At 35.0% G+C, this 13513-nt stretch overlaps 1 protein-coding gene across 1 annotated transcript in view; it reads right to left on the bottom strand.

Annotated features, from left to right (window-relative positions):
- Exoc5 (exocyst complex component 5) overlaps positions 1–13513 on the bottom strand; it is a 52212-nt gene that overhangs the window by 11204 nt on the left and 27495 nt on the right. The window contains exons 12-13 of the mRNA XM_005085743.4: positions 12021–12168; positions 249–357 (exon numbers count right to left, since the gene is read on the bottom strand). Coding sequence (XP_005085800.1) covers positions 249–357; positions 12021–12168 — 257 coding nt within the window. The remainder of the gene's footprint in view (positions 1–248; positions 358–12020; positions 12169–13513) is intronic.

Genomic DNA, 13513 nt, shown 5'->3' with positions numbered 1-13513 from the left:
ACATTCTGCCAATACACTGTGTCAAGTTTTGTAGTCTGCAACCTTACTCTACTGGATATAAACAATGAGAGAATTATGCGGATATTTAGTTTCCATTGCCTTGCACATCCTGGTATTATAGAAGCTCAAAATACAGTGTATTGAACTGAATTCTTCACAAGAAGTCATACATAAACCAGCATTGTGAGTATTGGTCAGCCAAACAGGACCAAAGGAGTTTAACAGAAAGGTAACAGAAGTATACTTACCAGCAAGCCCGGTTTCTAAAGCATAATCAATATGCTCAATACATAAAAATTCCACAAGAATGGTAAAAATTCTAAAGGCATTCCTTGGTAAATCAGAAGGATCAGAAAGCTTTAAAAATAAGGAAAGACAGCATTACTCTTCAGGTCTACATTAAAAAAAAACGCACCTATTTAAATCAATCTTTTTTTGTATAGGAAACTATTTCAGGTAACACAACATCAATGCTCCCCTCCCACTGTCCCCACAATTACTGGATTGGTCTGTAACTCTCCTGACCCAAAAACAGTTTCCTCAAATATAGATTATAACCCATAAGTGAAATCGAATTATACTTTCAAGAAACACACACACAGACACACGTATGTGTGCATACTCTGTTTCCATGTGAGATGTGTTCTAGTAAAACTTAAAACAAAAGAGTCTTATGGAATTAGGATATGAATACAATCAATATGCATAGTGAAAATATAACAAGATCAAATTTTAACTCATCATGTCTTTAGAATGTTACTAAGTCTCATTTTTTTCATGTATAAGACGATCTAACATTGACAGTATTCTGTTTCAGTCTTAAGGTTGGAATAAAATAGGCAGACTGCAAAGTGTTTGTAGCACAGAACTTGACTTACACTAAGCTCACAATTTTCATTTTGATGTTGGTGCTGCTAGACTGAAGAATTTTTGTTAGTTATGCTGAGAAAAATTAATTCTTAAAAAGGAAAGAAATTATTCTCAACTTCTTTTAACTGCTTTCTGTATTAACTATAAATGGCTTTCTGCCTCTGTCAAAGCTACTTATAGTATCCATATGATTTTCAGGGTAATACTACAGGTGAGAATTCCTTTTGCAAAAGAGTGGATCCTAGAACTGTTACGGATTTTGGACTCTAGTTTGAAATATTTGCAAACATATAATGACATATCTTTGGAGACTCAAGTGTAATCATAAAATTCATTTATGTTTTATAAATACCTTATACAAACAGCCTAAGGACCACTTAAGACAGTATTTTTTACTAAAACCTAATTTTAAGGCCACAAGTAGACCTGTACCTTGCATCTCAATAAATTTAAAAAGAACAGACATCATCATGCAAAGTTTGCCCACTAACTGCAATGGTATAAAATCTAAAACTATTAACAGAAAGGCATCAAGCCATGTCTCCAAATGTTTAGCAACCAAATAGCACAACTTCTTAGTCACTCTAGAGTCAGAAAAAAAAAATCAAAAAAAAATTAAAGAGCATTTCAAAATGAATTAAAATACACTAAAAATAAGAAATAAAGTAGATGCACACATTGGAAAAAGTCCAGAAACTCAGCTTTTACCTAAAAAAAAAAATCAAATCAAACTAAGACAAAAAACAAATAGGAAAGGGGCTAATAACACCTAAGTTGAAGGAAAGAAACAATAAAGAACAGAAACCAGGGCAGTGATGGAACACACCTTTAATCCCAGCACTTGGGAGGCAGAGTCAGGCAGATCTCAGTTTGAGGCCAGCCTGGTGTGAAGAGAGAGTTCCAGGACACCCAGGGCTACACTTAAAAGCCTACCTTGAAACAAACCAAGCAAACCAAACAATAACAAAAAAGAACAGAAATCAGAGAAATCTAAGAGAGAGAGAGAAAAAGGAGAAAAATCAATGAAATAAAAAGTGGTTCTTGGGGAAAATCAGTAAAAATAATATAATATACCTTTCAAGATTTGTTTGGAAAAGAATTTGTTTGGGAAACAAATTACTGACTTTGGGAATAAAATAGCAATTGTTGCAACAATTTCTACAAAAAATGTTAACATAGTAAGAAAAATGTCATGAATAACATGGATAATTTGAACAACATGAATAACTTGAATAATATGAGTATTTACTGAAATATTTATTTTAATAAATACAATTTTGGTGAAATATGAAAGTCTTTAAAAGATACAAACTAGGCCAACGTATTGGTGCAGTACACCCTTAGTCCCAGCAATTGGGAGGGAGAAGCAGATGGATGAATCTCTATGAGTTCAGGTCAGCCTGGTATACGAACCCTGTCTCAAAAGAAGACTGCCAAAGCTCACTTAAAATTAGATTACCTAAATATTTCTGTATACAATAAGTAGGCTGAATTTTAGTTAAAAATCCTTACAAAGAAAACCACAGCCCCAAGTACCTTTCCTTGTGAATTATAGCAAATGTCAAGACAGAAAGATCATCACCTAAACCCACAAACAACTGAAAGGGGAGGCAGAAGTACTTTGCATGACATTCTATGGGTACAGCACTATCTTCATTATTAAATCAAGACAAGACACCAAACACGGAGGCAAAAATTCTTAACAAAATTTAGCACACAGGGTTGCTAAATATAAAAAACAAAACAAAACCTTTTTATTTTAAACTGCCTTTATTTATTGTGCCAGGACAGACATTTTGGAGGTCAGAGGAAAACTTAGCGACGTCAATCAGCTCTCTGTCTACAGAGTAGGTCCCAACGGAGGTTTATTAAAGGAATGCAAGGCTAACATCTGAAATATCGGCTAACCTGACTCTCCTGAAATAATGAAAAGAAAAAATTTAATTATATCTAACACCCAAATTTTTGCTTTATTTCTTGTTTATCTGTGTGATACAGTGTCCTATGGCCACGGTTGCCTTCAATCCAACTCATCATGTGGCCAAGGGTGATCCTGAACTCAAGACCTTCCACCTCCACTTCCCAAGTACTAGATCTACTAACACCTAAACTTAATAGAACACGTTAATACACTAGTATGCACTCCTCGCTGGAGAGATGGCTCAGAGGTTAAGAATGTTGGTTGGAAGACCAAAGGACCCAGGTTCAATTCCCAGTAACCAGATGGCAGCTTACAACTGTCTGTAACTCTAGTTCCAGAGGATTCGATATCCTCACAATAGATATACATGAAGGCAAAACACCAATCAATGCTCTTAAAATAAAAATACATAAATGAAAACAAAAAGATTTTCCTCAAGTTAAGACAGTATTTATGAAAAACCTATAGTCAACATCACGTATAATAGTCAAAGATTAAATGCTGTGCCACAAAGATCAGGTGTAACAACAAGTATTTGTTGTCTTTCCATTCCACACTGTACTGTAAGTCTAGCCAGAGCAACAAAGTACAAGAACAAAATAAAAGGCATCTATATGGAAAGGAGTCAGTAAAACTGTCTCAATGGCAAAATAACATAAAAGTTTATGTAGAAGGCCTAACTAATTCTATAAAAAAAGATTATTAGAAGAGTAAACTTAACACATAAAGACCCAACTACACACTTCTACATACCAAGTAAAACTTGAAATTAAATACAAGTTTAAAAATTACTTTTTAATTTTTTGTTTTTTTTGAGACAGGGTTTCACTTTGTAGATAAAGCTATCCTAGAACTCACAATGTAGCCTGATTGGCTTTGAACTCTTTCTGCCTTACGTCTCCCTTGTGCTATGATTATAGGCATGCCAAATTGAAAATACTTTTATATCATAGTAACAAAAATACAGCAATTCTTCCCAAATAGAATCACAGATTTACTGTCATTCCAATTGAAACCAGATCTTTCCCCAATAGAAACTGATAAGCTATTAGACATAAACGAAATATAAAAAGGTTCATATGGAAATGTCAGAGAACACACTACTTGACTCAAGGCCTATTACATCATTACAGCTAAAACAGCATGATATTGGCATGAAAGATAAATGGTACAGAACAGAGATTAGAAACAAACCATAAATAAGCAGTCAACTTATTTTTAACCAAAGTTGAAAGTAATTTTTAGAGAAAGAAGTCTTCAATAAATGATGGCAAAATAAATGGAAACCTAATTGTAAAACAAAAATATAAACTTCAACCCATACATAATTATATGAGATTTCCTAATTAATTCAGAGCTGACTATAGGCTTAATAAGTAAAACTGCAGATGATTAAACTACTAGAAAATCTAAAAGGCAACTCCTATAACTCTTAGCTCAACAAAGTTGTACCTTTAACTAAAAAAAAAAGCCATCTACAACCAATGCGTTCAAATGTATTTTATCAAAATTAAGAACTTCTATACTTTGAAATATTAAATTGCAAAATCAAATATCTGATGAACCAACTATAGCCAGATTATAGAACTTAAAAAGTGTTCAAAAGGCAAGTTGACTTTAAAAATTCACTAAATATGTGAATGAAATATTCCATCAAAGAAGACATCCAGTTAACAAGCCATGAAAGGATGCCCAGCGTGAAGCCATCAAGTCATTAGGAAAATGGAGTATTAAAAGCCTAAGCTAGTACTTCACACTCTACCAGTCAGTTCTTTCTTAAGGAGAAATACCCTATGACCACATCACTGCCAAGTAGTTTTGACATTAATTCATGCTGATTTGTGTAATTCTAGCTGATTCATTTAAATTGGTATAGCTTTCTAGTGTGTGAACAATGCCATTATTCTAATTTCTCTTTTTCATTATGTTTACTTCTAGTGTTTTGTCAAAATACAGAATGCTGCAATGACATTAGACTACCACATGCAAGTAAGAATTTTAAAAAATTTAACAAATTGTTCTTCAAAGTAACTATAGCACTGAGCTGCAGTCCCAGTCTTCACTATAACAATTTTCAAAGTCATTGGTAGTATATGAAAGTATCTTTTACCTCACTTTGTTACCAACACATGACAAGATTATAGCTCTTAATTTATGCCACCCAATAAAAATTAAATGGTATTATTCCTATTTTACATCCCATTAATATGTAATTTATATTTTAAGTTATATGTATATAGACTATTTCTCCTAATTTGTATATTAATTTATTAACATCCAAAATGCATAAATAATATACATATAAATAAAATACTAAGTTTTCCTCAGTTCTTAATTCTAGTATTTAAGAGCTATGGTTCTTCACCATAAAAGTGTAAGAATCATCTCACTAGGTCTTTATGATGATTAAATGAGTTAATATATAACACTTTAAGTATTTAGATTTGTTACCAGAACATGTTATAAAATATAGTACCAGGCAAAGAAACCTGAGACAAGACAGACTTGTGCTCAGGCCACACCACTACCAGCTGCAGCTTGGGCCTTAAGTAAACCTCTAGGGCAATTCCAGGTCCATTAGCCACAAGTCTCAGGGACGGGTCATCTTAGGATCAGTTGTGGCAACCAAGGGATTGTCTTTACCATGCAACTCTGGACCTGAACAGCACAATGTGTACTTCATTGCTAAAGGAAGGACAGGAAACTAACCACATGAGTTTTCTTCAGAACTGAAAGCCAGGCCTACCATGGTAAAAGTTAACATGAGACAGAACACAACAGCCCCTTTCTTGAGCCTGGTGCCCATGGATGGAACCTGTAAACCCATCTTAGCACCAGGTGGAAACTAGTCTGAGTGTGTCAGCCATGTGTACCTGTAGACCTGCAGAGGTCTCAGGCCACAAACAAACCATAGGACTGGAGAGACCACAACAGTGTAGCCTTTCTCCTACCTCTGTGCTACACTCATTTTGCTGGACTATGAACTCTGAGTAAGACCAAGTATTATGGTAACTGTGACAGCAAAGACAGAGTAACTTTGGAAACAAAAGACAGAGACAGATGCAAAATATCTCTTTGGAGGTATAGACCAGACCTCCTATAGTAAAGCTGTAGAGTATTTGGCAAGAATCCTGCAGTGCTGACCACAGGTCGGTAACTGTAGAAACAGCTTTTGGGCCTACCTGGGCTCTCATTAGAAAGATGTATTAACAGCATTATGTACCTTCCTACAGAGCTCCTAATGTTTACATCTTTCCTGCTATCAACAAATATCAGCTTTATAGGATGGCTGTCACTCAAGTCACTCTCTAGTGTTGAAATAATGACATCAGGGGAAGCACAGAGTTGGCAAAAATGTAGACTTAATGCTAAAACAAGGACAGTGGCCAGGGTCTTGGTGAAAATAATAAACAACTTATTGTGGAAGAATGAGTATTTTTTAAAAAGGACAGATTACTATGATGGTAATAAACATCTAAACTTTCAATATGAAGACAGTGCTGTAAGCCAACAAGCATCCACAGTTTTCAGCGACCCAATAATGAACAAAACAAGGTATTGGAACCACCTAAAATAAGTGATTTCTGAAGACAGAAAACTCAAAGTAGATGTTTAAAGAAATTCTAAAAACCTCAAGAAAATGTATGCAAATAATTCTGCAATCTGCTAAAGAAAGTTGAAATACTTATATCCTAGAGCCAAAAGCATGGTAAGCAGAATGAAAAATGTACTGGAAGCATCAATAGCAGAGACAAACTAAAGAATCTGCTACCTCCCAAACCAGACTAAAGTCATGGGGAAAAGTATGTATAGGGGAAGAAAAAGGAATAAGACATCTAAGGATTATAGAAACCACATGAAAGCATTAAAAAGAGCAAATATCCGGGGCTACTAGAATTCGGGAAGGACAGCAAAGCAAGAATAGACAGTTTATACTTCAAGATTCATTATGACCAAGTTTCAAAGCTTAAAGACCAGAAGACTCTGAAAGCAACAAGAAGAAAAAAAAAAAGGAACAAGTAGTATGTAAAGGGGTCAAGAATGTACATCTGTCCTTAGAGGTGAAACGTAGCTTCTTCTATTGCCTTCCAGTAGTATGTATCTGAGTTTTTCTTTTTTTTTAATTCTACTCAGTCACTCAACTGGAGAATTGAAGAACATTAATGGCCAGAAGAGACTAAGATGAGATATTCACATGTTGAAGAAAGAAGAAACCAAAGCAAAACAAACAAACAAAACACCTAACAACAAAAAGTCTGCCAACAGGAATACTATACCCAGCAGAGCTAGCTAAAAGGAAAACTATACCCAGCAAAGCTAGCTTCTAGAAATGACAAGAGGTAAGAGACATTTCCAAACAAACACTGAGAATATTTATCACTAACACATTCCTCCTACAAACAAGGGGGGGGGGACAAACCCCAGAACAAATGCTTAAAGGGAATTCTTCAAACTGAAATAAGAGATGCTGACAAGATGAAAACACCTGCAGGTACAGAACTCTCTAAGAGCTGACAATACAAGTGAATTCAGAATGCTTTAATACTATATATAAACATAGTATATAGACCATTTATATCATTTTCATAAAATCTAAAAAAGTAAACACTATACTAGAAATGAAGTGAGACAGTATAAAAACTCAAAATGTGGAGAGGAATGTAGTACAGTACAAAGGTTTTTTTTTTCACCATCATTACAATCAAAAGTTGCTTTCAGTTTAAAACAGCTTGTTATAACTAAAGGATGTCTAAGTATCATCATAAAAATAAAGCATAGATCTTAGTAGACCCATCAAATATAATAAAGTATCACTATACATTAGTAGATAAAACCACTTAACCACAAAGTAAAACTCTAAGAGGGTGAAACTATAAAAAAGCAAATAAACAAAGCAAAACAAAAATCTCAAGGAACAAAATGGCTGAGTCAGACCTTACCAATCAATGATTTTGCTAAATGTAAATGAACTAAATTGTCTGAGTGGATAAATGGAATTATAAAAGGACTCAACTACATATTACTTAAATAAAAAACCTAGCACACTTCTGAAGACAAATGTACATTATACTTAAGAGAAGGATAAGATATGCCAGAGATAGACTCCAAAAGAAAGCAGGAGTCATTTAAATCAGAAAAAAAGAAAACCTGAAGACACAAGGATAAGTCATTATAAAACAATGGCGCTAATTCAACAAAAGGAACTAACAACTGAAAATATATACATACTCAATATTAGAACACTCAAATATATATGGAAATATTAACAAGCTTAAAGGGAAAAATGTACTGTAATACAGTAAGTCCCTTAGAAGGGCTTTAATACTTCACTTTCAACAATGAATGGCTAGCCAGAAAAATTAAAAAAAAATGGCAGAATCAAACTGAACCCTAGACCAAATGAACCTAACAGGCAGTTATAAAACATTTCAAACAAAAGCCACAGAATAAGTATTCTTTTCAACTGCATGTAGAGCAGTTACAGATGGTAAGAAACATAAAATAAATCTGAACAAATTCTTAAAAGTTGAGTATCTTTTAATAAATAAAGCAACAAATCAGTAACAATAAAACCTTTGGAAATTATACAAATACATTGAAATTAAATACCTAAATCACCAATGAATTAATAAAGGAAATTTAAAAACTTCTTGATCTACATGGTAATGGAAATAAAACAAACCAATGCCTTGTGGACAAAGCAGTACTAGCAAGAAGTTTACAGCAACAAATAATGTTTAAATAATGTTTTTAAAAAGTAGACTAGTCTCAGTAGATATATCTACAAGACAATTCCTGCACCTTAGTCTCAGGGATGGCTATGGAAGAGGGGGCAAAAAGGTTATAAGAATCATAGGAACATGGACATTTAAATATAATTTTTTATTTAAATTAGAAACAAGCTTGCTTTACATGGCAATCCCAGCTCCCTCTCCCTCGTCCCTCCACCAGTCCCCCAGCCCCCTACCCAATCATCACACAGTTCCCCAGGGAGGGATCTCCAGCTTCTGTCATTTCATCCAGGACAGAGCCTAGGTCCTCCCCCATGTGTCCAGAGTGAGAGAGCATCCCTCCAAGTGGAATGGGCTCCCAGAGTTCATTCGTATGCCAGGAACATGGACTTTTAAAAAATGTACCATTCCACATTTATTGTAGTTGATACTACTTTTGATTTTTAGATTTCAAGTTTGCTATGAGATTATGCCTCCTAGAAATGTCAGAAGCTACACCCATAAAGTCTTATCAGCAGTAAAACCAAAACATGAGCAGAACAAAGACAACAATGGATATACTAATGTGGGATTGAAGGTCCAGCCCTACACAAAAGACTACTGGCAATTAAGGAGTGCTGATGGGAGAAACAGTCTTCCCCAGGGAATGGCAAACCAATGTGGTTATCACCAATATAAATGATCAGCCTTGAAAACATACATACAAGTAACATTATACAGACTAAGAAGGGTTGTATTAATGTATTTAGGAATATATATTTATATACATAAAGATATATAGCAACAAACAATTAATGAAAAAAGAGGCCATGAATTTAAAAGGGACCAAAGAAGGATGAGGAATGAGAAGGGGGAATGATGTAATTATATTATAAACTCAAAAGAAAAGAAAAGAAAAAGAAGAGTAGAAAGCAAAAAGACTAAGAGCTAGATGTGACCATGCATGCTGTTACTCTCAGTACTCAGGAGACAGAGGGTCTCTATGAATTCCAGGTCAGCTTCGTCAGCATAGTGACATAGTGCATTCCAGGTCAACTGAGCTATAGTGTGAGACTATGTCAAAACAGGAAAAAAGAAAGTTCTCTATAAGTAAATCAGAGGTGAAAAATATATATTATAATGGATGCCATAAATATACAAAGGATCATAGATTATTATGAATAATTTGATAATTTAGAAGAAATGGATAAATTCCTGGACACATACCTTATCATGAAGAAACAGAAAACCTAAACAGATCAAGAATGACTACTGATTTGGTACAACAGTGATATGCCTGTTATGGAAGCAACCAACTAGGCTCTAAGGGGATTTTGTTGTAGAATATTAGTTAAAGATATATTACTTTTGTTCATGTTGTGGAACATTTGTCCAATGATCAAAGGTGTGCTGCATTTGTTTAACTCTATGAAGCTGCATTATTTTGCCTGTCTAACAGCTGATTGGTCTAATAAAGAGCTGGCGGTCAATAGCAAGGCAGGAGAAAGGAGAGATGGGGCTGGAAGGCAGAGCAATAAACAGGATAAATCTGAGAATAAAGACTGAGGATTGAGAAAAAGAAGGAGATAGGACATCAGGAGCCAGCCACCCAGACACCCAGCAAGCCACAGAATAAAGGAAAGAAAGGTATGCAGGAATAAAGATGAAAGCCCAGAGAAGAAAAGTTGGCTAAAATAAGCCAATCTAAGTGCAGGCAATCATAAGTAAGAATAAGCCTCTGTGTGTGTATTTATTTGGGAGCTGGGTGGCAGGTCCCTAAAGGAGCCAAAGAGCAAAGATTAGAAAACAAAACAAACAAACAAACAAAACCCAAAATCCAACTCCAGGATGTGATACTTTGTGCCACATGAGTGAGTTCATGCCTGGTACTGTGAATTTGGTCAAAGGTACATGGCCTGGAAAATCATAGACCCTAGTGGTGACTTTGCTGCTTCTGTCTGGATAAATGGACATGCTATCAAACTATCTCCTAAGCAGTTACATTTATATGCATAGACTAGTGTTGTCTCAGCCTTGGATACAAGAAGTTTCTTTTTGATCTGACACAAATCTTATCACAAAGAAACAGTCTGTTCAGTTGGTGTGTGGACAATATGTGGATACCTACTATGTGTATCTAATAACTGACACAAATTAACTCAAAATAGATTAAGGCCTTAAAGGTAACCCTTCAAATTATGAAACTACAAAACAAAAACATAGTAGAAATACTTCAGGACGTTGGAATGGATAAATGATTCTTGGATGAGACTCCAAAAGCAAAGGTAACAAAAGTAAAAACAGATAAAACTATAGTCAATCACAAAGTTTCTACCCAGCAAAGGAAACAGCCAAGAATGAAAGAACGCTTACAGAATAAGGAGAAAATACTCACACAATTTACTAATTGTAGATTCATATGGAGAACAACATACAGGGAACTCAACACAATGAAAACATGATCATTATCATTAGTCACCAGAGAAATGCCAAAGAAAAATTCAGCAAATTATCATTTTACTCCAATTACAAAGGCTAAGAGATAAAAAGTAACAGAAGCTGGTGAGGACACGGAGAAAAGAGAACCTTTTTATACTGTCAGTGGGAATGGGAACAGCCATTATAGAGTTTTCTCAAAACAATTAAAAAGCATAAGACCTAGTAGTTCCCTACTGAGTATAAAAGGAAAGGGAAGGGAACGGAAGGGAAAGGAAGGGAAGGGAAGGGAAGAGAAAGGAAAGGAAAGGAAGGGAAAGGAAAGGAAGGGAAGGGAAAGGAAGGGAAGGGAAAGGAAGGAAAGGAAATTTGCTTGTTGAAGAGGGATCTGCATCCCAATATTTACTGCAATAATATTCACAACAACCAAGAAACAGAACCAATTTAAGTGTCTACTAAATGATGGGTAGAGAAAATATTGTATATACACACACAAAGGAATACTTTTCATGCATCGAAGCCATGAAATTCTGTTGTCTACACAATGGGGAAGGAACTGGAAGACATTCTGTTAAGTGAGATACCAAGCACAGAACAAACACTGCATGATCTCACTCATAGGTCAAAACTAAAGAAGGGAATTTCACAGATGGCAAGAGTAGAATATGGTCACTAACAGCAGAGGAGAGAGTGGAGAAAGGCAGAGAGTGATGAGGAAAGGCTGGACAAAAGGGAAGAGAAATAATTTTGGTGTTCTACTGCACCAGTAGGATGACAACAGATTAACAATGTACTCTATATTTTTAAATGCTAGAATAGATTTTGAAGGTTTTTACTACAAAGAAATGATGACTATTTAAGGACACATATACTCATCCTGATTTGAATATTACTGAACATACACTTTTATCAAAACTTTATATGGTACCTATAAGTACATGCAATTTATAAACTGTATCAATTAAAAATTAACATTAAAAAGTAAGTTGGTCCTAATCAGGAAGTACATTTCTGTCTTTGGATAAATGAGGTAAAACTTGAAATATACAGCTATAGCTTAAAATTTAATTTATTATTCTTACCCTATGACATCTCTCAAAGGCTTGTTTGGTTTCTTGTAAAAGATTAACTACCACTTCTTGAGACAGGAAAGTTTCTCCATGCGTATCAATACTTGGCCCCAGTGGTAAGTTGGTACGTTGTCTAATCCTTTCTTTCAAATCTTGAATACTAGTACATCATAAAGACAAAAAAGAAGTTTACTATAGATTTTAATTGCAAATACTCTCAACTTTAATGCATATCAGCAAAAAAGAAAAAAATAAACCCAAAATGAGCCAATAACCAAGAAATTGAAATTCTAATTACAAAAACTAATTTTTAATGACTTTCATCAAAAAAGGATAAATTTGGAGTTCTGAACTTTGGTGTGTATGTGCACAAGTGTGTCTGGGTACATGCACCTGTTTGCTTGCAAAGAACCCATGTAAGGCTGTGGTCAGGAGTCATACCTTGATCATTCTTCACCCTATTCCCTTAAGGCAAGGTCTCTCGTACTTGAAGCTAGGTTAACAATGAGCAAAACACTAAGGACCCTCTTGCTTGCTCCCTCAACCCACCCAGTCCTGACAATACAGTTGTGCACATGGCCACATCCGGCTTTTTATATAGGCACTAAGGATTTGAACTCAGGTCATTAAGATTAAATAGCAAGTGCTCTTCCCCACTAAACCATGCCCCCAGTCTCTAAAGTTATGGTTTTTAAAGACATTTTGCAGCTTCAAACTGTCAACTCAAGAAGCTATTCTAAATAACAAGTAACTAAAAGAAGTCTTGCATAAAAAGACACCTTAAAATTTTTAGTGCTTCTTTTTAAAACACAACCATCTAAATATATTGCTCATTGATGAATAAAGCACTGTTGGCCAATAGTGAAGCAAGATAGGTAGGAGTAGGAGTCTAGGAGGATTCTGGGAAATATAGTGACGAGGGTCATTACCATGTGATCTCCTGGGAGGACTGGATGCCTTAGGAGTGCGTCCTCGTAAAGATAAGTCCTTATAAAGTATACATTAGTAATTATGGGTCAATAATCAAGTCAGAGCTAGTCAATAAGAAACAAGAAAACGGCCAACAGTTTCATAATTAATATAGTGTCTTGTGTGTTATTTGGGGGCTAAAGCGGCAATGGGGCCCAGGTGGGATCCCGCAACAGCTCATGTCTTCATTATAATAAATTTGATCTATCAAGTATAACTGAGCTTTTCTTGCTGAGTAAGGATCACCTGGAACATTTATTATGTAGACATCTCTAGGTTAAACTATGTTTGCTACTGGAACATACAGCTCAGGCTACTGTGATCTCATTTTTGAAGTCTTAGAATTATTCTTTAGGTTTATCTCATGAAACAAAAAGATTCTGATTCAGCATGAAAACAGCTCAAGATCTTTTTTTTTTAATTTATTAGGTATGTTGCATGCGCATGTGCAGGTGCACATGGGTCACAAGTCAGTTTTGATACCATGGATTGTGGGGATGGAGCTTGGGTTATTAAGGTTTGCACCAGAAGCACTT

The sequence above is a fragment of the Mesocricetus auratus genome, unplaced genomic scaffold (assembly GCF_017639785.1).
Source record: "Mesocricetus auratus isolate SY011 unplaced genomic scaffold, BCM_Maur_2.0 Super-Scaffold_100048, whole genome shotgun sequence".
NCBI classification, from domain to species: domain Eukaryota; kingdom Metazoa; phylum Chordata; class Mammalia; order Rodentia; family Cricetidae; genus Mesocricetus; species Mesocricetus auratus.
This window is presented reverse-complemented; position numbering and strand designations above follow the sequence as displayed.